Genomic DNA, 26468 nt, shown 5'->3' with positions numbered 1-26468 from the left:
CTACTCTTGCATGGTCAAAATGCTACCGCAGCTACTGAGATGGTGGTACCAGGATGATAATGGAACAGATCATAGGACTTACACAACCACACAAGACAAATTAAATTCTCAAACCCATAAGCACTTTCATAGCATGCCATAAATTTCAGCATTAATACTCCCGTTTCATTCCATTCCCTTGCCCCACACACACAAAAAAAAAAAAAAGAGAGAAAGATCAACAAGGCAACAAGCTATTGGATGCTCTCTCCATAAGTTTTTTTTTCCAAAAAGAAAACAACAATAATACGAGATCAAAGAAGTACGTATTCCTTGAATTCATAGCTTTTGAAGATGATATAATGAACTTAAGCAGATTCGTTGCCTGGCTTGGGTTCTTCCTTGACCTTGGGAGGGACAGAAGGAGAAGGGGAACCCTCTACCCCCATTTCAGTTCTGAGATCATTGATGCTCTGCTCCAACTCATCTATCCTGTTGCCCATTTCATCGAGTAACATCGCAGTCAAGGAAACCATTGATAGATTACATTGGCATCATATCCACATTAAGCAATATATTCTAAGCATTACCAATTAAATTCCATGAGAGTGAAATTGTTCCATTTTGTCTTCCACGGTATTTGAGAGAAAGTCTATCATTCAAAAGAAAAATTCAAACTCTCTTGTAGTTTAAAACAGTGAAACAACCTTGAACATTCTGTCAAAATAAAATAAAATAAAATTTTGATTTTGACATCACAACTATAACCTTACAAAGAAGATTTTTGGCGACTATCCCAGATGGAAATAGCTACATCAGATTTCAAATCATAGAACTCTGACGATATGCAAGTGAGATAGCATATCATCCAAAGTAGACTAATGATATACCAAGTGGACTTCTCACAAATGCCATTTCACAGAAGTGTAAACTTATCCCCATAATAAGCATTAAGCTAATCAAATAATAATGGAACTGCCCTTTTTCATACAAACACCCTAAGCATTTAGGGAAAAAATGAGGGGAAAAAAAAGGATATTCTTTGTAACGATGGAGTCAGACATTGTCTGGAACCTGGATTGCTGCAAAAAGCAAAGATAACCAACTTATGCATCTTCCCTCAGATTTGCTAATGCCAAACAGAAAATCATCACAGATTTAGCAAAAAAGATACTCACCATCTGCTGAAGCAAATTTTGCACCTGCAGAAAAGCAATGCAAACGATCAGCTAAAGCCAAACATTCATTCACTCAAACCATAAACTCCATCCACTGTTGCCATTTTCCACACATAATCGTGGCACAAAACTAACAGAAATAATACTAAATGAAAGGCGCTTATAATAATAGGCCTAACTGTCTCGCTCCAGCACACGCTAACTGAACTAACTGTAGTTGAAGAATCCAAATAATTTAAAAAGAAGGAAGCCTCAGATCCAAACCATCAAGAGACATCTCTCCATAGCATAACAGTGCATGATACATGGAAAATTTTCACACGGCCCATTTGTTCAAGAAATCATTCTTAAGACAACAATGAAATCTTGTAAAATTATCGAAGCTAAAATGGATGGATTATGTAGAATACACTTAAGAATGTAGAGTAGAACTCACAAAAGCAGTCATATCAGCAGTGCTCTTTTTGGCATCATCTGCATCGTGCCCATCCTGCCAAACAGCAGAAATTCCAATAGCAATAAACGAAATAATTCCAACATAATAAAGACATTTTACCAAGATTTCCTGATTTATCATGGGAACAATACATTCTCTACAAACCTGACGATTACAATAATTAAAAAAAGAAATCACAAAATCAACACTCACTGAATCTAAAAAAATAACCTAATTTATAACCATAGAAACCCTAATAGAGTGTAACACGAAGAGGGTAATATTTATGGATTCGGAAAGACTTACCATTTTTCTGCTTCTTCTGTGCCCTTCCGAGAGTTCGATTAACAGGACCGAAGAGAGAGAGAGGGAGGGAGGGAAATGAAGTTATGGAAAGGTGGAAGCATGAGCAGGTCTCGCTAAAGAAGTGTGAGGAAGCGTATTGTTACAAATTTATCCTTGTAACTTGGGAAAAATTACAGTTTTACTTTTTCTTTTCATAAAAATGGTTGAAAATATGATTGAAATATTGTGGTTGTTTTGTAAAATATTTTTTATTTAAAAATATATTAAAATAATATATTTTTTATGTTTTAAAAATTATTTTTGATATTATTGTATTAAAATAATTTAAAAAAACTAAAAAAATATTAATTTAAAGTAAATAAAAAATAAAAAAATTTAAATTTTTTTTAAAATGTAAAAACAAATACTACGATAGAAACGAACTGTCTTTATTTTTAAAATTAATTTTTTTATTTATTTTAAAATTATTTTGATGTGTTAATATTAAAAATAAATTTTAAAAAATAAAATAATATTATTTTAAAATAAAAAAAATATTTTAACAAAAATAATTACCATAATATTAAACTATATCTTAATAATTGTTAAATAGTTATAATTAAGAAATGGAATTACGATGATGCGTGGATATGTAATGATATTTTAGTGGATAAATCATTGGTTAATTTAAGATCGATTGGAATTTATGAAAGAAAAACATTCAAAAAAACGCATTTCAACAACTCCTACAATCTATAGATAGATTCTTAAATGAAGAACACGAGCAGCTAGAAAGCAAGCAAGCACAGCATCTGCAGAACCCTCTCTTGCAATGGTTTTGATGCCCTAAACAGCTTGAATTAAAGTGGATTAATTACTGCTCTTCCTAACCCTCCAAGCAGCCAGTGAAGCATGAGCATACCCATATTTCTGCAGAATCTGATCATCTCCAAAATTGAAAGCACGGTCCATCTGCTTCAAGCACCTCTCCACCGGATAATCCCCCGCCTTCCCACAAGGTTTGCATCCTACGAAGTGAGTTACAAGAGGCCACCGATCATCACCAAGACCGGCATGGTATTTCTCGATCATCTCCTCGTACCTGTCAACCAAGATCTCCCAGTAACCATGCAAATAATAAGCATTCTCTAAATATACTTTGTCGCCCCACTTATCCCTCTGTGTAGCCAGCAAATATACCATTGCAGACTGATCATCAGCTTCGAAAACCGGCCTCCCTTTCAGCTCCTTGGCAAGTAGTTTCCCTGCTTCATCTCTAATCTTCCCTTTAGGCCCCATTGGTGCCCATGCATCTAAAAGATCCAATGACCATTGACAGTTCCTTATGAAGAAACTCCCTGTGTTCAGTCCAATCCAATTCCTTTGATCATAAACCATCTCCTTCCACCCGTGCATCACAAGGTTATAATCCTTGTACTTCTCCCACGGCACCTCAAATGCCATGTCTGTAAACATAGCATCGCTATCCATCCACCACAAGAATTCTATCTCGGGCTGCGAAACCAGCAGCTTCCTTATTAACGGCAGCTTAGCCCAAAAGCCAGCCATTTCAGCGTCAAGCAGAGCCATGTTGTAAAAAATGTCGATGCCGTGAAGCCTGCAGTAATCAATCTTATTTTTAATTGATTTTAGCAGGTAATGATCGCCGACACGATTCTCGCAAGGTTTCGGTGAAGATCCTGTGACTAACAGAACTCTCGGTTTGTCAGGCCCAACAAAGTTGGGAAACTTCGGGTTTTCACCTAGCCATTCAGCTCTCTTCTGGTCCCAATCTAAAATCTTCGGCCCCAAACTGTATGGCTTGTCCGAATCAGGATTCTCATCGTCTTCGCCTTCATCGACTAATAGCTTGTTAATATCAAATGAGGCATAGCTATTTGGATCATCGCTTTTGGTATTCGTATCATTCCTGCTGTTGTTGCGAGTCAATTCAATGACAACTTTCTGTGGCTCGGCGCGCTTGCGAGAAGAGTAGAAGTTGTTGCGGAGGTAGTTGAAGTGTTGCTCCTGAGTGCCAAACTTGCCGGCGCCAATTGTGCCAAGTAGGACGATGGCGGTCATGAAGAGGCAGAGTAGGGTGACCTTGGCATGGCACATTGGTCTCTGGAACAGGTGGTCCCGATAACTTCCTAGGCACCAGTCCAGCATCTTTAGCTCCAGCGAGCTATATGTTAGCCAAATGCAAAGCTTTTTGTATCTGAAGACTTTGTTTTTAAAGGGTTCTTTTCAGGACATGAAGATTTAAGATGTTGAGTTGTTGAACTGAAGAGATAGGTAAGAAATGGCAGAATTTTAGGAGCCAAGAGAGATCGTCGGGTGGGAGCTGAAGAAGGTAGGAAGAAGAAAGAAAGATGCAATGGGAGAGAATAAACAAATAAATACATTTCATCTTCGCACGTTCAGGGAATCAAATGACTATCTTGATCAAATTTTTGGGAAAACAAAATTGAGAAAACTTAAATCATACATGTGGCCATATTTTGAGGACAAAGTTTCCACCAACAACTAAACTATATATCAAATATAAAAGGCTGTTGTTTTTAATGCTGTCAAGTCTCCAATAGGAGGCGTGTCTCGCAGCAATCAAGGCCAGAGCAGTAAGAAAACTTCGTCTATTTTGGCTGCCAGCAAGATGAAGTTGGATGTAAATGTGTGGAGAGATTGAGATCTCAAGACTGTATTTAAAATACAACGAAGATGGCAGGGAGATACTTTCTCAAAGCAAATCAAATTCATCTGAAAGGAAGAATCTTTTCAAGATTGTTTACAAACTATCAGGAAAACTATTAGACTACAACAAGGAGACAGGAAAAATCATCGCAGCCCATTACAAAGATGTCAATTATTCTACACAAAGTTAGAAAACCTGGGATTATCCAAGGTTTGATGTAGCAGCTTTGACTAGTAAAATCTAAATTGAAATACTGCCACTATCAACTCTATCATTTCTGATGAAGACCCTCTTTTCTCTTTCGTTCTTTCAGAACCAAAAAGGTAAAAGGCAAACCAGGCTCATCACCATAGCATGCTTGCTAGCAATACAGGTGAAAAAGAGATAAGCCATGCATGTCCTCCCACTGCTCGATTACACATTACAAAATTAGGAGATACACATCTGTTTCTGTCCATCTGCACCTGTCTAGCTTTTGTGATAAGTCTGTTGACTCATTAACATGGCTATAATAGAACTATGCCTTAATTTGAAATAATTGTCTGGCGTACAAACTGCTAAGAAAAGAAAGTTGTTCTTGAATATTGCTTAAACATAATTGGCAAATTTCCACCAATCATTCTTTGAAACCATAAAAAAGGGATGGATATAATAAATAAATAAAACCCTATATTTAAAAGAAAAAAGAAAGTGAGGATATATTTTGTATGTTTTCCCACGAAGAGATCCATATATATATATATATATATATATATATATAGAGAGAGAGAGAGAGAGAGAGAGAGAGAGCAGTTGTACACGTCCTGAGTATAATACGCACCAAGACTTGTTAACATGGCAGGGGAGAAGGGCAGTTCCAGAATAAATAAAGCAGTCATCCAAGAAAATGAATCTCAAACTTCCACCAAACACATGGCTATGATGTTGACAAACCAGGATTCAAAGAAACATAAGATCAAATGTGACTAGGGTTAGATATGCCACCCACGTCAAGCAAGGCTTGACAAACTTTTTAGACAATGGATTAACCTTGCCAAAGGCCCAGTAACATGCAAGGAGAGTCCCCAAATTAAGCATGGAGAACAGAAATCCAAGCCAAGCTGCTCCAATCCTGAGCACAAGAGGATCCCAGACCATACTCAAAGAGATTTGAGCAATGTAGAGAGGCAACGCATCCGAGTCAACATGAAACCCATCATTAGTCCACACTAGCCAGGCTGCTAGGCTCATAAGAAAAGTTGAACCCACAGAGCCTAAATGAATTATTGTTAGAGAAGGAAACCAAGAGGGTTTGGCTAGGGCACGGTACCTTCTGCCTGAACCAAACAAATATATTATGGTCAAGGACAGGGAAGGAGGTGCCACTAATACCATAAAAAGTGACCATAAAGAACCTTTAGCGTTGCTGGTCTTTTGAATTTTTGGCTTGGCAAGGACGGGTTGATCTTTTTCTGATAGTTTTTTTAGGGTTCTGGAAGCCATTAGAATCGTGAAGAATTGGAAGAGAGGGGAGGAGACGAAGCATTGACATAAAATAGAGAAGAATGGATGCTAGATGAGAAAATCCAGGGGCTCCTTTTAACTTTCTTTCTTAGGCCATCTTCTTGATTTTCGCTCAAGTAACTGCTAAATTATATATGCCATTAATGGAGTACTTTCTCTTTTTACAACTAATTGTCGGAATTCTTGCAGTAGAGATCTCATGGCTATCTTGATCTTAATTCCTCCAATCAATTAAAAACATGTAAGAATTCGACTTCCTTTTTTAGGAATGTGTAGGGGCACTTTCTTTTTTTTCTTTTTTTCTTTTTTTCTTTTTTTCCGATTCTTGTTTATTAAATGACTTGAATATGATATAATAATATAATTTTAGACCATAAAATGTAAATCTTATTAGGAGTGAGTAAAAAAATTAAAAAACTGATTAAATCAAAAAAAAAAAAAAAACTGAATCGCGAAAAAAAAACCGATTAAACCAATTAAAATTTTGAAAAAAATGAGCGGTTTAGTTCGGTTTCGGTTTTATAAATCTGAAATCGAAAAAACCGAACCGAACCCAAACCAGAAAAAACCGAGCCAAACTGGAAAAAAACCGAGCCAAACCGGTTTTTTCTAAAAAAACCGAACCAAAACCGGTCGGTTTGAACTGGTTTCAGTTCGGTTTTTTTTTTAAAAAAATGATTTGGTTACTTTTTTTTTTATAAAAACCAAACCAAACTGAAAATAATCACCCATAAATCTTATCGTAGTTATAATCATAAAACTGAGCGATTTCATTTAACAATTAATTTCAATAAGAATACTAAGTATCTCTCTAACATTTTTTTTTAATCAATACCAACAAGAGATTTCATTGATGTAATAATTACTAGAAATGCATGATTTATAAAAACAAATTCCCTAGTACAAACATAATTAATAAAAACCTAAAACATGTGGGTAGATTGTGAATGAAAACACTTAGAATGCAATAGTGATTCTATTCTTTTGTCTTTTTTTTTTTCTTTCTAATTTTTATTTTTTATTTTATTTTTTCATATTGTATTAATTGGTGATGAAGCTTAATGAAAACCTATAATTTGTTTCTTCATTTTTTCATTGATAATTTGTTTCAAAAAAAATAATGGGACTAAAATTGAATATGGATAATTTTTTACCCAACATTGTTCATTCAACACTTTTTTTTTTTTGGAAACTATACCTTGAGATTTTTCTCAATTTCTATTTTGTTCCTTTTAATTTAACAATTATATGCTTTTTTACCCTTATTAATGTCGCATCCAACATTGCGGTGATTTTTAAAAAATAGATGAAAATAAAAACAGATTATTAAAATCATCGTTATGTAAAAAGTATAGGTATAGATCACCTACCTACTGCATAAACTCGACTCGCACTCTCTTGTTGTTGTTGTATCCCTCATATGATTCCTCCTGAATCGACAAGCATACCATATTATTCTATATTCAAATAACATTTTGCAAAATAACAATAGTAATAACAACAACATTTACTCCTCTTTACAATTGTTTTTCTTACATTTACGTTCTCATTACATCTCTTAAGATTACGATTCATTATCAAACCATAACAAACATCACAAAATTCAATTTTAAATATGATTTATTTCCTTCCAAATGTCAAGACATGACACTACAAAAATTATAAAGGGAAGGAAACCGGATCCTGCCCTTAACGTGGCTAAATTTCCTCTTTTTGTCAATTTTGTCAAATCTATCAACAGGGATGGGAGCTCGATCTCTCCTCAAATATTTATCTATATCTGAAGCTCTAGAACACCAAATTAAGCGAGGTCGAACTCATTGTAAAGCTAACATCCCAGACTACAGCTTCTATGAAGAAGCCTTCCCTGAATTCTATTGCCTCCTGGCTTGAATCCTCTCAAGAATCAAGGCAATGAATCTGCCTAGTTTACATCAATTGATGAAATGTATCTCCAGTCCCCTTTCCTTCTCTGATACAACCATTCACATGTTGTATGTATGGCAACCTTTCTAAATATGACCTCCTAAGGCCATTTATGCTAATTTAATAAAAAAAATTATAAGGTTGTAACAGCCCGGCCGAACATGTCGTATATTGTTCGCTTTGGGCCTTACCGCCCTCACGGTTTTGTTCTTGGTGATGCGAGCCCATTTCTGAGCCTGACGCCCCAAAACACGTACAACATGTTAGCAATCAGCACTGCTAATAAGGCCGGCTACCAAACCCTCACCCGCCAATGTGGGATATTATAATCCACCTCCTTAAAAAGCCCGACGACCCCGTCGGCTCAACCGGACAGCCAGTGAGGTCGGCTCTGATATCAAATGTAACAGCCTGGCCCAACATGTCGTATATTGTCCGCTTTGGGCCTTACTGCCCTCACGGTTTTGTTCTTGGTGACGCGAGCCCACTTCTAAGCCTGATACCCCAAAACGTGTACAACATGTTAGCAACCAGCACTACTAATAAGGCCAGTTACCAAACACTCACCCGCCGATGTGGGATATTACAAATGTGGTCTAGAACCACTTCAAGAACATGCACGTTATTACTTCAACAATTTCCTTCATTTCATAATTATCCCTAAAACACGCCTTAGGCCGTACGTATGGCTCATGAATTCCTTTCCACCCCACTTAACCTATGAAACCGATTTACAAGTTCTCATATCATAAAATTGTCTTGATTCCTTTATTAGTAAATTTTTCGCTACACCTAACTCACTCATTATTATAATATAAAATTTCAAAACTCCCCCTTCGTAAATCCTGCACAATAGCTTTTAGCTTTATCGTAAGTCTTTCTCAATGTTTGATCTTTATGAAATTTTAACACTATAAAAAAAAGCCTTTAAAATCTTTTGGTAAAACTATTTGATCCAATGATCAAATGAAAAGTTATGCCCATTAACATAAAATTATGTATTAGAAAAATAAACAATATATTTTTTTTAAATATAATATTAAAAAGACAACATATTGAATCGATCCAGGCCAACCCAGGTTAACCTGTCAAATCCTCAACCTGGATTATAAGACCATGATAATCCCACATCAAACAAATCAAAACAAATTATAAAGCTTAATTTCCAATCAACTCAATGTTAAAGAACAAAATTGGAAAAAATTAATTAAAGAATAACAAAAAAAATTGACCTGAGTTAACCTGTTAAGCTCGTAACCCAAGTCATATGATCAGGATAACCTCATAGAAAATAAACAAAAAAATAACACGAGTCAACCCGGGTTAACCTACTAAACCTGCATTAAGGTTATGAGACTATGATAATCTCATAAAAAGTAAATCAAAATAAATTATGAAGCTCAATTTTTAATAAACTCAATGTTAAAAATTGAAAGATAAAAAAGAAAATTCAATTTAAAAACATGACACAATAAAACGACTTAAGATTGCACGGGTTAAACTGCAAAATATATGACTTGAGTAATAAGATTGAAATACCTCTATAGAAAGCAAACCAAAATAAATCATGAGGTCTAATTCATAATCAATTCCATATTAAATGATGAAATTGAAAAAATTCAAATTAAAAAAGACAAAAAAAAAACCTTGAGTCAATTAGGTTAACTAGGTAAATCAGCAATTCAAGTCATGAAACTAAGATAACCTTATAGAAATCAAACTAAAATAAATCATGAATCTTAATTTTTAATTAACTCAATGTTGAGGGATGAAATAAAAAATAATAATTTAAAAAAAGATAAAAAAGTCAAATCTACCGAGTTAATCTGCCAAACCCGTAATATTGGTTATGAGACTAATCTAACTGTATATAAAGTAAACTACACTAAATTATAAAATTTAATTTTTAATAAATTAAATATTAAAATATAAAATAAATAAAAATAAATTTTAAAAAATAAAATAATTAGTTTTGCAAGTAGATGCACAGTAAAAGCACCCTCGCACAGTTGAACTTGAACAAGAAAACCACTTATTGCTTGTACGTGTTTATTGACTGACTACTCAAAACGTTGTCGCCTAGCAGGGGCTCTCTAATCACCTTTACTAGAAGAAGTAGTTAAGAGGGCTAGAAGTCGTAATAAATGCAAAATGCTCTTGCTTAGTTCAAACATCATGCAGCAAGGCATGTGCTGGTTTTCATTATATTGTTGTGATCTGCACGCTATTTGTCTGCTTTGACTTTGAGATATTTATAAATACAAATATAGGAATAATGACAATTTCACATGGTTACCGGCTCAAATAAATCGGAAATATTAAAAAGTTGGGTATAAATATTAGGGGTGATCATTTTCGGTTTGGTTCGGTTTTTATTAAAAAAAAAAGTAATTAAATTAAATTTTTTTTTTAAAACCCGAAACCAGGTCCAACCCTACCGGTTTTGGTTTTTTAGGACAAAAACATGTTCAAACCGGTTTGACTCGATTTTTTCTGTTTGGCTCAGTCTTTGCTCGATTTTTCCGGTTTGGCTCGGTTTTTTTCCGGTTTTTTTCAATTTGGGTTCGGTTCGATTTTTTTGGTTTCAGGCTTATAAAACCGAAACCGAACAGGTCGGTTTTTTCAAAATTTTAATTGGTTTAATCGATTTTTTTTCACAGTTCGGTTTTTTTTCCGGTTTTCTCAGTTTAATCGGTTTTTTGATTTTTTTGCTCACCCCTAATAAATATTAGTTTGCCCGGCTTATACTTAACCTGAAATAAATAAATAATTTTAAAATTAAAAAGAATTATATATATACCAAACTAATTATATAGTGAATAATTCTAAGCTAACTATAATATTAAGTTCGAGTCATCAATCCCTGATAAATATTTGAAACAATCTAGTAAAGTTTGAGTATAAAAAATTCATATTTCCTTAATATATATATACCAAACTAATTATATAGGTTAAATTTAACTAGTTATTTCATGTAATTTCGAGCAGTTAATTATTTGCAAATAAATTAGAGTCCCACATAGCATAATCATTGCTTCAAGCCTCTCATCTTCCTCGAGAAAATAAGGCTAATGATAATCCCTAATATTTCTTTCTTTGGTTTTCTATCACTTTTTTTTGTTTTTAACTCATTATCTCACAAAGACTACGAGCAAGAACTCAAATCAAAGTTTAAAAACTTCTAATTATAGGATCATTGAGTGTTTTAGGTGCAAACTTCATAATTGCTAGGTATATAAATGAGTCTTTTGGTCCAGATCACTTATTATTAAATAATTTGAGTTTACTTTCAAATATCAAAATAATTTACCAAAGGTAGATACTTGAATTACATCAGTACTTTTTTTTTCCTCTATTAATAGTATAATTAATTTTACCTTGAATCAAAATAAGTATCGTTTTATGTTTTTCGTGATCTTTTTTCACGTGTAGCATTGTCCATTTACAATAATCTAGTTATTTATTAATGAATCCTAAAACTCAAGATATTTAAAAATAAAACTGATACGTTGGATAATCGATTAATTTTTTAGTTCAAATAATCTAATTTATTTTTTCTGATCAAGGTATTTGATGGCTTGATATGGAAAGTTCAGATAACTGGTAGATGGTAGTTTGTAGTGTTTGGTTAGCCAATGTAACTATTAACTCATAACTGTTAAAGGTTCTTTTTAATGAACGTGGTGACTCTTGAATGCTTAAGTCAATAACTTTATAAATAGAGAAAATACAATGATATTTTAAAGAGATAGACTCTAAAAATATGTATGCTGAAAGTGGTATGAATGAAGAGATTGTGAACCTTGAATTTGAAAGACTCATAATATATTTATAGCTCACGAGTCTTGTCTTTTCTAGAGATGAAGGGTTGTAGTGTAATTTTACTCTTGTAATATTTTGTGTTGTATTCTTATCAAAATAATATGTATTGAATCAGTATAAAATATTGAGATACCAACGTGGGATCTTGAAAAAATTCTCAAGAGATTGAGTTTTTTAGAGAAAAAAAACAGGCATAGGTGTACTGACTAAGACAAGCCAATAGAATTAAACTTCTCTTCTAGGACAAGCCAATGGAGTAGAGCTTCTCTCCTAGGACGAGCCTATGGAGTCGAGCTTTTCCTTTAAGATGAGTTAGTTATTGTGTTTAGACACGTTGAATGAGATTTTTTAAAGGGTCTTTTAAACCTATTAAATTTGAGTTTATTATTTATAAATAAACATTTTTTTTCCACCATATTAATCAATATTTTATGTGGTAATCGTGGTAAAATCATAAACTATTTGATACTGTTATGATACATAGTTAAACCCTATTTTTTCTTGTTAATTTTATTATTATAAATGAAAAGATGGATTAGCATTTAAATGAGAGACAAGTAAATGTGTGATTTTTCTTCCTATAAAACATAGTTTTTAAACTCATTCAGGTTAACCAGGATAAAATTTGAATTATAAGTCAGATGGGTTGATCCAAATGAACCCAAGTCAATCCAATTTATTTATCTAAAGAAAAAACAAAAAAGATGTTTTTTTTTTTAAAATCAACTATTTTTTATTAGGTTTTCTTCAAATTAACCGAGTCACTAATCAACCCATATTTTTAATCAAATTATCCTGACCTATTTTTCTTTATATTTTTATTAAAATCCAATCCAGCCTAAACCCGAGTTACAAAGTCATTCCTGGATTGATTTTTAAAATGCTATAAAACATAAATATCAATTGAATTATATATTTATTGGTTAAATAAATAATTTTCTTTTCTTTTATAGAAACAACAAAGGACTAATTTTTCAAATATAGAATTGCTTGACATTGTTTCTAACAAATAAATATTTTTTTTCCCCATAAAGAGGTGCCTTGCCATATACAATGCATACGCCCAACTCATCACATGATTCATAAACGTGCTTACAGGCAACCAGTCACAATTATTTTCTTAAAAAATAAAAAAGCTAATCAAATCAAATAAATAATAATTTCAAATTGTTTTTTTCCCTCACTGGATATTCCCTTCCTTCTTTCCTTGCTTAGCTTCACCGACTAAATTTCCTTTTAAATCACCCCTAAAACGTCCTTTTATTTACAAGCACACCCTCCTTCATAAACAAACCTCTCATCACGCAAGACCCATCCTTCCTTTCTCTTTCCAACTCAGTCCGAGTCAAAATGCTGGACCGGTGCATCGGGACTCACCGAGTCCGCCAGATCCAAAGAGCTATCCGCCACGGAAAAATCACACTTCTCTGCCTCTGCATGACCGTGGTCGTCCTACGTGGCACAATCGGCGCCGGCAAGTTCGGTACGCCAGAACAAGACTTCAACGACCTCAAAAACCACTTCTACGCAGCTCGCAAACACGGCGAGCCACACCGAGTTCTCACCGAGTCTAACCAGGCCAACAACAACAAGAACGACGAAGCAAGTAATGCTGATGGTGCGAATAATTATGCCACATTTGATATCAACAAGATTTTGGTCGATGAAGGGGAAGATGAGAAGCCGGATCCGAATAGACCGTACAGTTTGGGTCCGAAAATATCCGATTGGAATCAACTGCGAGAGAAATGGTTGAGTGAAAACCCTAGTTTTAGCAATTTTATTAAGCCTAACAAACCGCGTGTTTTGTTAGTTACAGGATCGTCGCCGAAACCTTGTGAGAATCCGGTAGGGGATCATTACTTGTTAAAATCTATAAAAAATAAGATAGATTATTGTAGACTCCATGGAATAGAGATATTTTATAACATGGCATTGCTTGATGCGGAAATGGCTGGGTTTTGGGCGAAATTGCCTTTGATTAGGAAGTTATTGCTTTCGCATCCGGAGGTTGAGTTCTTGTGGTGGATGGATAGTGATGCTATGTTTACAGATATGGCTTTTGAGGTGCCGTGGGAGAGGTATAAGGATTCAAATTTTGTAATGCACGGGTGGAATGAGATGGTTTATGATGAAAAGAATTGGATTGGATTGAATACTGGGAGTTTTTTGCTGAGGAATTGTCAATGGTCTTTGGATCTTTTGGATGCGTGGTCACCAATGGGACCGAAAGGGAAGATTAGAGATGAAGCAGGGAAGGTGCTTACCAGGGAACTTAAGAATAGGCCGGTTTTCGAAGCGGATGATCAGTCTGCAATGGTTTATTTATTGGCTACACAAAGGGATAAGTGGGGTGATAAAGTGTATTTAGAGAATGCTTATTATTTGCATGGTTATTGGGGGATCTTGGTTGATAGATATGAGGAAATGATTGAGAATTATCACCCAGGTCTGGGTGATCATCGTTGGCCGCTTGTCACTCACTTTGTGGGGTGCAAACCTTGTGGGAAGTTCGGAGATTATTCAGTGGAGAGGTGTTTGAAGCAGATGGATCGGGCGTTTAATTTTGGGGATAATCAAATTCTGCAGATTTATGGGTTTACTCATAAATCGCTGGCTAGTCGGAGAGTTAGGCGAGTGAGAAATGAGACTACCAATCCACTTGAAGTGAAGGATGAGCTTGGCTTGCTTCACCCTGCATTTAAAGCTGTCAGGGTATCAACAACATCTTGAGAGCTTTGATAATGTATTCCACCGCAAGCTGCTGGTATTTTTTCGTTTTAAGTTATAGTGTATGTCAATTTGCTCGCAGTTGGTGTTATTGCTTGTAGAAGTACTGGAAATCTGTATGTTCTTTTCCTAATTTTGTGCTATCAGTGTTTAAATTATATTGATTTTTGAAGGATAGTAACTTGTGTCTCTTCTGACTTTTGACTCAAATTTTATTTCATGGTTGCTCTCTATATATATCATTTTTAATTATGATGTTCATGCTTGTGGCTGCAATAACCTGTTATCGTGGTGTATATTCTTTTTTTCTTTTTTGTTTCTCTTTGTTTATTGCTCGGTATCTTTATCTATATGTAACAAATTTGTTAATTCAGGTTGATAACAATAGCAATTTTATTGAATTAAAAGAAATTGACTACAACAACCCAATTGAAAAAAGATAAAAGATAGTTTCTGAGCATATTCAAGGTTGCTCGTGTCTCTATAAAAGCATATTCAAGGTTGCCTTATCCTCCCACGACTTAATAGAAAGTCCCCATAAGTTTTTCCATGATTTTTTCATAGCCTAGAATTCTTTAGCTGACATGTTTTGAAGTTGTTTCTCTAGATCTTCCAAATTTTTTTGTTAAGTTTGTTGGTGTAGTTGATGCTCCTGCTGCCCTTAGTGGCTGCAATGGCTTTAATAAATCATGACATCCTTGTCCTTTTTTCCATAGATCTACTGCTCTAATATTAATTATAACAAATCTAATAATTCAGATTAATAACAATAGCAATTTTATTGAATTAAAAGAAATTGATTACAAATATCTAATTGGAAAAAGATAATAGATAGTTTTTGAGCATATTCAAGGTTGCTCGGGCCTCCATAAGGGCATATTCAAGGTTGTCTTATCCTCCCATGACTTAATAGAAAGTCCCCATAAGTTTTTCATAATATTTTTCATAGTCCTAGAATTCTACTTGGCTAATAGAGAAATTCAAACAAAGTCATATTCTAATTTAAAAGATTCTAATATGATAATTTTAAAAATATGAGTAAATTAAGGCTAGGACCTGTTACACTTTACTCATGATTTGCTGGTTAAAATCATGATGAAAATCTATGGAAGAGGCTCTGCATATTTAAATTGACAATATAGATTCTTGGACTTGGGTCAGATTTGTCCTGCTAGGGATTGATGTTACCTTGAGCCTAAGTGCCTTTGATTTGAGCATTGCTTTTAAAATCTTAATGGACCAATTGTCTGTGATCCCTAACGCATGCAAGTGTAAAAAAGCATTCACCTGGTTTTTAATACATTGGAAGCAATGATTTGTACTATGTAATCTGTAGTAAACATAATTCTTGGCTGATTCCTAAACTAAAGCTTCACAAAACATGATGCCAGCTTTAAATGCCAACAAATGAAAAAGATCCTTTCTACTTCCCAAAACGTTGCAATAGCTCTGTGAGCGAGGTACGCTACAAATTTTCCTAGGAGAGAAGCTGCTATGCAGGGATATCAAAAGTTTTCCATGTTCTGAGAAGAAAGGTTACAAAGGAAATTATTCCTCGTTTTGAAGCAGGAAATACTCTAGTGAACTCATAAAAGCCTGATTCCAACTGCTTGAACACAAGGAAACCATACATTCATGCGAATTACCACTTATAATATTATTGAAGCACTGTTAACTCGTGTGGATGCTGGAAATTTGGAGATTGTCCTTTCATGATGATTTTCAAGGTCATTGCATCTGATTCTTATTTGAAGGGGCTTGTGCTTTTATTCTTGAATGATTCAAATCTCTCTTTATGTAGTCTGAAAGTAAAGTTGTTATCATTCCATAAAGACCATGGACAGAAAGGTAAAATTGTTATCATACCAAAGAAACCCACTGACCTCATAAAGCAAATTGCAGCATAAACACATTTGATATTTTTAGCCGTCCTTATTGGAATAATTTCATATTAAATGCAACACTAAGCTAGCACAGTTAAGAAGAGAGGGAAAGGGGTTCGGCGCATAACTTTGTGGTGTTCCAATGATTTGCATTGGCTGATAGGCATGAGGAAATGACTGATCATCACCTTCAGGATCTTGGTGGTCATTGTCGGCTGCTTGTGATTCACTTTTTGGTATGGAAGCTTTGTTGGAAGTTTGGAGATTATCCAGTGGAAAGGTGCTCAAAGCAGATGGACCAACAATCAAATTTGCAGGTTTATGGTTTACTAATAAATCTCTTGTCAGTTGGAGAATTCGGATTGAGAGCTGAGACTAGCAATCCACTTGGAGTGAAGGATGAGTGTGACTTGCATCCCCCTGCATTAAGGATGCCAAGGTATCATCATCTTGAGAGCTTTGATAATGTAATGCACTGCTTGCAGCTGTTATTTCTTTTATTATATGTCAATTCGCATGCAATTGCTTGAATTTGCTTGTAGAAGCTCTGGATACAATATTCTGCATGTTCTTTTCCTAAATTAGTGAAGTCAAGTTTACCTGTCTTTCTACCTTAACTGTATTTGTGGTTTCTTTATATTTTGAAATGTTTCTTGGTCTGTGTTTGTGATAATGACTTATTCTCATGGGGTTCTCTTTTCTTTTTATTTATTTCGCACACTTTGTACTCTTGGCATGCTGATTGAAATGAGGAAAAGGCTGAGGTTCTTCTGTTTGTCATCAATTGGGAAATTTCTGTGCATTGCCGAAGTCACATGATTTGTAGCGAGGATATTGAACATTTAAGATTAGCTTTGATAAAGACTGGATATGTTTCTGCTTAGTTTGCAGGACACACAAGGAGGCTGTTTTAAGAAAAAAGCACATTCATACTATCCTTACATGGCATTCTCTTACATCTCACATAATATTATTATGAAAAGCTTATTCCCAATTAATTCTTGAAGCTGCAATAGCCTTCTAACCGAGTAAGGGCAATATACTTCATTTTATAACATTTTAGAAATTAATATGCCTGCTGTCATGACAACTAACATTGCATAAATTTATTGTTGAATATGAGCTAAAAGCTGAGGAAATATTGTTAAATTTAGATTGATTTTACCATAGCTCAACTTATAAGCTACATATTTGAGCTGAGCTGACAAGAGATAGACTCTTGGATTTGGGGTTGGACTTGTTTTGCTAGGGATTGTCGTTACCTAGAGCCTGTGTGCCTTTGATTTGAGCATTGCTTTTGAAGTTTTAAAGATTAAAAGCTAGAGTAAGAAGAACGCTTTGCCTGATTTATAATGCATGGGGAAGCAGTAATCTGCAAGAATGTTCTATGTTGATTCCAAAACAAAAGTCTTCAGGTCATGATTCCAGCTTTAAACACCACCAAATGAGGGGGAAAAAGAGAGAAACAACTCTGGGCGACTGTGCCCCAGAAAACATTACAATTGCTTGAAGTCACGTGTTTGAGTAAAAAGCTGTCATAATGGGATGGTAGAACTTCTGTCTTCCATAGAAGAAGGGGGTCATAAAGGAATTAGATCTCAAGAGAGACATACTCTACTAGTGAACTTAAAAATCCTAACTGCAACTGCTTGAGCACAAGTAAAGCATGTATTTACATAAATTACTGCCCCTATAATATACTACCAAGCATTATTCAAATCTCGGAACATTTTCCTCTTCATGTGGATTTGCTAAAGTTTTGCATCCGATTCTTACTGGAATAAGCTTGTTTTATCACTCTATCGTTTCGGAAGCTCTTTGTATGGTCTGAAATGAAGCTCTTATCAGTGTACCTTAAACCATCGACCTTCTTTCCCAACACATTCATAGAGCAAATGCAGCATAGACACATTGATGATGTTAGGTTCTAATTGGAGTAATTTCTGATCAAATGCAGCACTATGCTATACATGGTTAAGTAGAGGGAGAGGCCTGGGCATCTAATATGCAGTGTTCAGATAAATTGCACTAGTAACTGATACCCAAGGTTAGGCAAGCTATCTATTTCTTTACAGCCTGTTAAGGGCAAGGACATCTCCATAAGGATCATATGTGTATGATGTAGATTGCTATTCCATTTTGCTCACATAAAATAATCTCCCCAAAATTGCACCTAGTTTTGATGTTTCGAGTGGCTCAATCAACATGAAGGAAGCTGTATAGATGCTGATTTCTTAGTTTTTAGTGTTTACAGTGTTCCTTTCACATGGCTTCTACGATGTTGATGCAGGTCATGAAGTTGTGTGATTATAGGTTAGGTTCTAAATACAAGAGAACTGTATCGACTGACAATTTCAAAATAAGTCCCATGAACAAGCACGTTATATTTAGGAAATTATCCGTTCATACCTCAGAATTGAAGCATCAACAACCAATAGATCTAGGAGATTGTGCCCCAGAAGCATGATCTTGGTTTGAAGCTGATGATCTGTATATTATTTAGAGAGTGCTTATTTTTGCACGGTCATTTGTGGGGGAAGGGGGGTGTTTGAGCTTGAGAGGTATGGGGAAATGATTGAGAATTGGGTCTTGGTGATCATCGCTGGCCTGTTGCAACCTGCTTTTTGGGGTGTAAGCCTTGTGGAATTTCGGGGATTCATAGTGGAGAGGCACTTGAAGCTGATAGAGCTTTTAGTTGTAGGACAATCAAATTTTTGGTTTCAGATTTATGGGGTCATGCATAAATGCTCGCTACCTAGAGTTAAGCGAGTGGGGAATGAGACTAGCTATGCAGCCATCCACTTTCATTGAAGGATAAGCCCGGCTCAAAATTGTGTTTATTAGCAGCCTCTTGACTGAGATAACTATATAATGATAGCAATTTTTAATGAAAAGGGATATTATGGTTATGGATGGGACTGTCGTGGTGAATTGTGTGGGTAATGTTCCGCAGCTGTTTCTTTTAGAATGGAGGGGGTAAGAGCATCGTATATTGTGGAGCTTAAGGGACTGATTAATTCTTCATACTGGGCTTATGATTGGTTTTAGAGATATGGCAGTGGAACTTGGTTTATTTTTGGTTTCTGCTTTGGTTGTATGGAGCACTGATTGCAAATGGGGCTTCTTTTTGGATGAATGAAAGGAGTTGCAATGAGATTTCAGGAATCTTTCACTTCTGTGTGTCAGGAGGAAGGGAATCGAGCTGCACATCTTCTAGCTAGACACTAGTTATGTTTTGAAGGAGATGATGTGATTGAGGAGATTTCAGATTTTTTGCAGTCTGTAGTTAATCACAGATATTGCTGAAATGGCAGCCTGAATTTGGTTTTTGCTTTTGGTATCATGTCTGGTGTTTTGTTTTCTGATCAGTATTAACTATAGCGTGGAATTTCTGCTGTTTCACAAAAGGGTCAGTCCCAAAATTCTGTTCTCTTCTCTTCCTTTTCTTTTTAGCTTCGGTTTTATATGGATTTAGTGGTTAGTTCTAACCAACCTATCCTTGAGGTAACACTTAACAGAGAGAGCACTGGCCTAGCAGCAACAATAGCAATCCCTAGACTGTCAAACAAATCTCCCTCCACCACAACTTTGTTACTTGAGTCATATATGCTGTTGTTCTTGAATTATTGAAGTTAATTTGAGCCATGATAGAATATGAACAGATGTATAATATTTCGAGTAAATAGAAGATTTTAGTCTTGTAAATATTCTGCATATACTTCAGCTCGTTACTTGGGTTTATAGATCTCAGTGAACAGAGTCAAGAAATGGAGTCGATTTTATATTTCTGTCTTTTCTTTTCTTTTTCCTTTTCTTTTTAATGGATAGAGCATTTATAGAAGAATGTCGGGGAAAAACAGAGAAAAAGCCAGTGTGGTGGCAACTCGGTATTCGATAGTGTCGATTGTAAATGATCGATCGATTGATTGATGCAGCGCCGTACATACACTTATTGGTGCCCAAGGGCCACCGCACAGCAACGATGACAATCACTGGCACTTCCGGAACTACTTGCTGATACAGCAAAATCAAGAGTACATGTTGAGTATATGATGCGACAAACCGCGTCTCAACAGATCGCGCATGTACTACCTAGACTACCTAGACTATGCTTGATTTTCTAACTGTGATAGTTTGAAAAATACTTTAGACTACTAGTAAAAAAACCTCTACTTTAGTTCCCTGTAGTGTTGACTATCTATGAATTTTCCATGTGAATTTCATCAACAAAAAAAAATTCCAAAGGTGAGCGTTTACCTCAGTAGTGGAACATGGAACATCGCTGTGCCGCTAGACTGACTGTGGTGTTGAATCGTTTACCCCGTCAGTGGAACACTGCTGTAGTGGTAGACAGACTGGTGTTAAATCGTTTACCTCAGTAGTGGAACATCGCTGTGCCGCTAGACTGACTGTGGTGTTGAATCGTTTACCCCGTCAGTGGAACACTGCTGTAGTGGTAGACTGACTGGTGTTAAATCGTTTACCCCGTCAGTGGAACACTGCTGTAGTGGTAGACTGACTGGTGTTAAATCGTTTACCTCAGCAGTGGAACGTCGCTGTGCCGCTAGACTGACTGTGGTGTTGAATCGTTTACCCCGTCAGTGGAACACTGCTGTAGTGGTAGACTGACTGGTGTTAAATCGTTTACCTTGGCAGTGTAACATTGCTGTAGCGGCAGACTGATTGTGGTGTTAAATAGGCAATCTTGAGACCAATATTCTTCACATCTAGCAAAGCCAGCCATTTTACAACTCAACAAAGCGATCTGCTTAAAAGAATAATGAGATTTCTGAGGGATTGCACTTCCATACTTCTTTTTTGCTCCACTTTGCTTCTGATTGTAGAAGTAGCCACCCCTGTTGACACCATTAACACAACCCAGTCAATTCGAGATGGAGACACCATAGTCTCGGCTGGTGGCACCTATGAATTAGGATTTTTCAGCCCCGGAAAATCCAAAAACCGATACTTGGGGATATGGTATGGCAAAATATCAGTCCTGACAGCAGTGTGGGTTGCCAACAGAGAATCTCCACTTAACGATGCATCAGGTGTTGTAAGGCTTACCAACCAAGGACTTCTTGTCCTTTTCAATCGCAGTGGAAGCATCATTTGGTCTTCCAACACATCAACACCTGCTAGGAATCCAGTTGCACAGCTTTTGGATTCGGGAAACCTTGTTGTGAAAGAGGGTGATAATAACCCGGAGAACTCCCTGTGGCAGAGTTTTGAACATCCAGGTAATACATTAATACCGGGCATGAAGCTAGGACGGAATAGAGTCACTGGCATGGACTGGAGCTTGGCAGCATGGAAGTCAGTAGATGATCCTTCTAGAGGTAACATTACAGGTATCCTTGTTCCTTATGGATATCCCGAGTTAGTAGAGCTGGAAGATTCGAAAGTGAAGTTTCGATCTGGGCCATGTGGTCTGGGGTTCAGTGGTACGCTTCCATCAAAACCAAATCCAATATACACATATGAATTTGTTTTTAATGAGAAGGAGATATTTTACAGAGTACAGCTTGTTAATAGCTCAATGCATTGGAGGTTTGTCTTGGCTCAGAATGGTGATGCCCAACAACTTTTGTGGATTGAGAAAACCCAGAGCTGGTTTCTTTACGAAACAGAAAACATCAATAATTGTGCGCGTTATAAACTATGTGGTGCAAATGGCATCTGTAGTATTAACAACTCTCCGGTGTGTGATTGCTTAAATGGATTTGTACCGAGAGTTCCAAGAGACTGGGAGAGGACAGATTGGTCAAGTGGTTGCATCAGAAAGACTGCACTAAACTGTTCAGGAGATGGGTTTCGAAAAGTCTCAGGTGTGAAGTTACCGGAGACAAGGCAATCATGGTTTAACAAGAGTATGAGCCTGGAGGAGTGCAGGAACACGTGCTTGAAGAACTGCAGCTGTACTGCGTATGTAAACATGGACATCAGGAATGGAGGAAGTGGGTGCTTGCTTTGGTTCAATGATCTGATCGATATTGTGTTTCAAGATGAGAAAGACACCATTTTTATACGGATGGCTGCATCAGAAGTAGGTATGAATTTATCATCTGACGGTATCTATTACTTGGATTTTAGTCACTTTTAGAGAATTCATATTATTTGAGAAGATTTTCCGATTAAATGCATGAGAAATTTTTCTTTCTAATCTTATATCCTAGTTTTCAGAACATCATATCACACGATGCCTGAGAGTGCCTGTGTATGCTTGTGTTGATGTGTGTTGATAGAGTGATAACTTGGTCAATGTCTCCTCTTCCCCTCTCTTTGTTTTTTTTCCATAGGTTTCGTTGAACAACCGCATTGCTTGTGGACATAGATTACAACTCTCAAGACATATATTCATACTAGTATAAGGATTATTATAGAGACTTGAAGGATAATCACATCATCAATCCTGAAAATCTCACAATTTCTAAATTCAATGATGTGTTGTAGATGCTAGCAAGATTTCTTGCACAACATATCATTTGGCATGAAAGAACTTGAGATATTCATAGAAAGAAGTAACTTCTTGAAGCATAATAACATAACTAGATCAGTGACTAGACATATCACTTGGTGTTGGTGACATGATGGATTGGTTTTTCTCAGCCCGGAGCGGTGTTGTTTTATAATGTATGAGTAGATAACTGGGATTGAAAGATCCAATAGCCAAGGAAAACTATTCACAAATACCTATTTTTTGTCTTTTAACTCTAGTTTTTCTCTGCCATGATATAGGTAATGGTGATAGTGCAAAGGTTAATACGAAATCCAACGCAAAGAAAAGGATCGTGGTAAGCACTGTGTTGTCCACAGGACTTGTGTTCCTTGGACTAGCCTTGGTCTTGGTCTTGCATGTTTGGAGAAAGCAGCAGCAGAAAAAACGTACGTATTCTACCATGAAAATCTAACCAATCCTATCGCCCCAATTCCACGACTTCCAGATAAGAAGTTTAGTTAATCTCTTAATTTAAATTTGATTTGAGTAATCCAAGGTAGGACAGTAAATTGTTCAAGACTTCATTAATATTTAATGCCTTGAAAAGAAATTTGAGTACAACGACAAATAGAGGTGAGAGATCCCATGTCTTTTTCTTTTTACCTTTCCAATTCGTAGTAGTAATACTAACAGAAAAAATGACAGGTGATTTGCCAAGCGGATCGAATAACAAGGATATGAAGGAAGAACTAGAATTACCCTTCTTTAATATGGATGAGTTGGCTTCTGCAACAAATAACTTTTCTGATGCCAATAAACTAGGAGAAGGAGGTTTCGGACCTGTTTATAAGGTAATAATTATCTGTAAACAGTCATGCAATATGTCCCATGGCCTCTGAATTTCATCTTACAAACTCCTGACCCCAGTGGAGTTCTTAGTGTTAGTTTCTTTGAAACGATCCCACTACAGGACTGTCAGGACCGACCATTTTTTTAGCATAAAACAATGACTAATTGGAAGAGTACACCTTAACAGATACAAAGAGTATGGAACACCATTTCGCAATTCTCAACTTCCAGAAGACAACGTATGATTTGCTTACGATGCTGAGTCATTATTTGCAGGGAACCCTTGCAGATGGACGAGAAATAGCTGTGAAGAGGCTCTCTAAGAATTCAAGACAAGGACTTGATGAATTCAAAAATGAAGTTAAACATATCGTGAAACTTCAGCATCGGAATCTAGTGAGGCTTCTTGGATGCTGCATTGAAAGAGATGAAAAGATGTTGGTCTACGAGTTTTTGCCTAACAAAAGCTTGGACTTCTATATTTTTGGTATGAATCTCACAAAACCTTTTCAAAAAGTTAAGCACTATTGAACTTTCCAAAACCCTGCATTAAGAATCTAATTATAAGATGTTTATCTTCCTCCGAAGCCCTTAGGAAAGTGGCTTCGTAGGGGGAGATCACAAATCCTGCCATATATGCAATTGTAACTCGTTCTTTCTTGTTCTCTCACAAACATTTATGAATCTGATAAGAGCCATAATGTATTGACTTGAGCAGATGAAACTCATAGCTTGCTACTAGATTGGTGTCAGCGCTACAATATCATCAATGGGATTGCTCGTGGACTCCTTTATCTTCACCAAGATTCGAGACTAAGAATAATCCACAAAGATCTGAAAACCAGCAATATTTTGTTGGATTACGAAATGAATCCAAAAATCTCAGACTTTGGCCTGGCTAGAAGTTTTGGAGAAAATGAAACTGAAGCCAGTACTAATAAAGTGGCTGGAACGTAGTAAGTGTCTTCTTCATCATATGGATTTTATGCTCTTAGTTTGCAAATGCATGCGACCTAAAATTCTATGAATACATGCAGTGGTTACATATCTCCAGAGTATGCAAATTATGGACTCTACTCGCTAAAATCAGACGTCTTCAGCTTTGGTGTATTGGTGCTAGAGATAGTGAGTGGCTGTAGGAACAGAGGATTCAGTCACCCAGATCACCACCTCAACCTTATCGGGCATGTAAGTGCCAAAGCCATGTCAGTTTGACTCTTTCATTTCAATAAATTCTCGAGTACCTCTGTTAGATACCAGATGTCTGCACATGTTTATGAGACTTGAACACTTCAAATACTTGAAGAAAAACTGTAGAAATTATGGAAAACAATTGAGACCGACAATGGTCAATGTTGGATTTGCACAAATACGTAACGTGTTCTTAATAGCATGGTTTTTGTTTATCAGGCTTGGATACTGTTCAAACAAGGCAGGTCTCTAGAACTGGTTGGGGAATCAAAAGTTGAAACACCTTATTTATCTGAAGTACTACGTTCGATTCATGTGGGGCTATTGTGTGTGCAAGAAAATACAGAAGATAGGCCAAACATGTCATATGTGGTTTTGATGTTGGGTAATGAAGATGAACTGCCTCAGCCTAAACAACCAGGATTCTTCACTGAAAGGGATCTTATTGAAGCATGTTATTCATCAAGCCAGTGCAAACCACCTTCAGCTAACGAGTGCTCGATTTCATTGCTGGAGGCAAGATAGAGTGCTTGTGTTTTTGTTTTGTTTGGTCTTGATGGTTGTGAATCTGCCATAAAACTTCTACTGTGTGTCTGCTGTAATAAGCCATGCATGCTTAATTTCTATGAGATTTAATGACTTTTTTTTAGTGATAAAAGGCACTCAATTGTTCTAGTGCGTGCTGAGGATTTGAAATAACAAACAAACACTACTAGTTGCAGAAATAAAGGCTTCTAAATTTAAATTATACTCTGATGAAATCCGATTTATATTAAGAAATAGCAGCAGCCATTAAGTAGGTGGTTGAAATTGAAGAGAGCAGAATTTCTGGGATTCTTGTTTTCATCAGAATGTTTTGGATTTATACTGTTTTCTAAAATCTTGGACATGGATCGATGAGAAGTGAAATTAAAAGGTCACGTGAAAAAAAAAAGACAAATAAATAGAAGAATTTATGAGAGATAAATTTATTGAGCATTTAATAGACGATAAATTTTACTGGGCAAAATGGTTAGATTGTTTTATTCAATTATTAATTATTATACATGGGTTATGACAAATTATATATATATATATATATATATATATATATATAGGTGACGCTCTATGTTGGGGGCCATTCTAATTTTATTTTTAACATAAAAAAGAATTTCAGACCCTATCTATGTTTTTATTTATCAGTAAAATAATTCCTAGGAATTTCAACGCAAGTAAAAAAGTTCTTCGAGAATAAATTCAAAATTAAATGGAGTTTTAGGAGATAATATCTAAAAGATTCTCAATTAATCTAAGAATTAATACACACACATTATGTTTTGAATTATTTAATTATTAAGAAATTAAAATAAATGAAATAAGAAAATAGGATAGATGTGCGGTTCTAGATGGCTTAGCGCGCGTACCAATTCAGGCCCATGTGTTTAGTTTTAATCATTATGCTCACTTTTTTTTTTCTCCTTAAAAATGTAGATGACGTGTTGTTTACAAGATCAAATTGTAGCTTGCACAAATGTAAACGATGCGAGGTTCTATTGCCTTCATATGTTTGTGATCA

The 26468-nt window shown here is 35.7% G+C and overlaps 4 protein-coding genes across 4 annotated transcripts; 2 read left to right on the top strand and 2 right to left on the bottom strand.

Moving 5' to 3' along the window:
• Window positions 1-100: 100 nt before the first annotated feature.
• LOC133695971 (heat shock factor-binding protein) lies at window positions 101-2033 on the bottom strand. The gene is made up of 5 exons (XM_062117964.1): window positions 1900-2033; window positions 1594-1647; window positions 1158-1181; window positions 1019-1061; window positions 101-490 (listed from the first exon to the last, which is right to left on the bottom strand). The coding sequence occupies exons 1-5, from the start codon at window positions 1900-1902 to the stop codon at window positions 348-350; spliced, it is 267 nt and encodes an 88-aa protein (XP_061973948.1). The 5' UTR covers window positions 1903-2033; the 3' UTR covers window positions 101-347.
• LOC133695970 (xyloglucan 6-xylosyltransferase 2-like) lies at window positions 1591-4368 on the bottom strand. The gene is made up of 2 exons (XM_062117963.1): window positions 1900-4368; window positions 1591-1647 (listed from the first exon to the last, which is right to left on the bottom strand). Exon 1 carries the CDS (start codon window positions 4045-4047, stop codon window positions 2749-2751), a length of 1299 nt encoding a protein of 432 aa, XP_061973947.1. The 5' UTR covers window positions 4048-4368; the 3' UTR covers window positions 1591-1647; window positions 1900-2748.
• An 8716-nt stretch (window positions 4369-13084) lies between these two features.
• LOC133697283 (xyloglucan 6-xylosyltransferase 2-like) lies at window positions 13085-14728 on the top strand. The gene has a single exon (XM_062119757.1). The coding sequence runs from the start codon at window positions 13172-13174 to the stop codon at window positions 14552-14554; it is 1383 nt and encodes a 460-aa protein (XP_061975741.1). The 5' UTR covers window positions 13085-13171; the 3' UTR covers window positions 14555-14728.
• A 6234-nt stretch (window positions 14729-20962) lies between these two features.
• Window positions 20963-25661, top strand: LOC133696279 (G-type lectin S-receptor-like serine/threonine-protein kinase At4g27290). Its single transcript, XM_062118430.1, has 7 exons — window positions 20963-22484; window positions 23173-23319; window positions 23579-23724; window positions 23999-24209; window positions 24441-24678; window positions 24760-24910; window positions 25133-25661. The coding sequence occupies exons 1-7, from the start codon at window positions 21215-21217 to the stop codon at window positions 25436-25438; spliced, it is 2469 nt and encodes an 822-aa protein (XP_061974414.1). The 5' UTR covers window positions 20963-21214; the 3' UTR covers window positions 25439-25661.
• The last annotated feature ends 807 nt before the right edge of the window (window positions 25662-26468 follow it).

Source organism: Populus nigra, chromosome 6, assembly GCF_951802175.1.
Source record: "Populus nigra chromosome 6, ddPopNigr1.1, whole genome shotgun sequence".
Classification (NCBI taxonomy): domain Eukaryota; kingdom Viridiplantae; phylum Streptophyta; class Magnoliopsida; order Malpighiales; family Salicaceae; genus Populus; species Populus nigra.
Note: the sequence above shows the minus strand (reverse complement) of the source record. Positions and strands in the feature narration are given on the sequence as shown.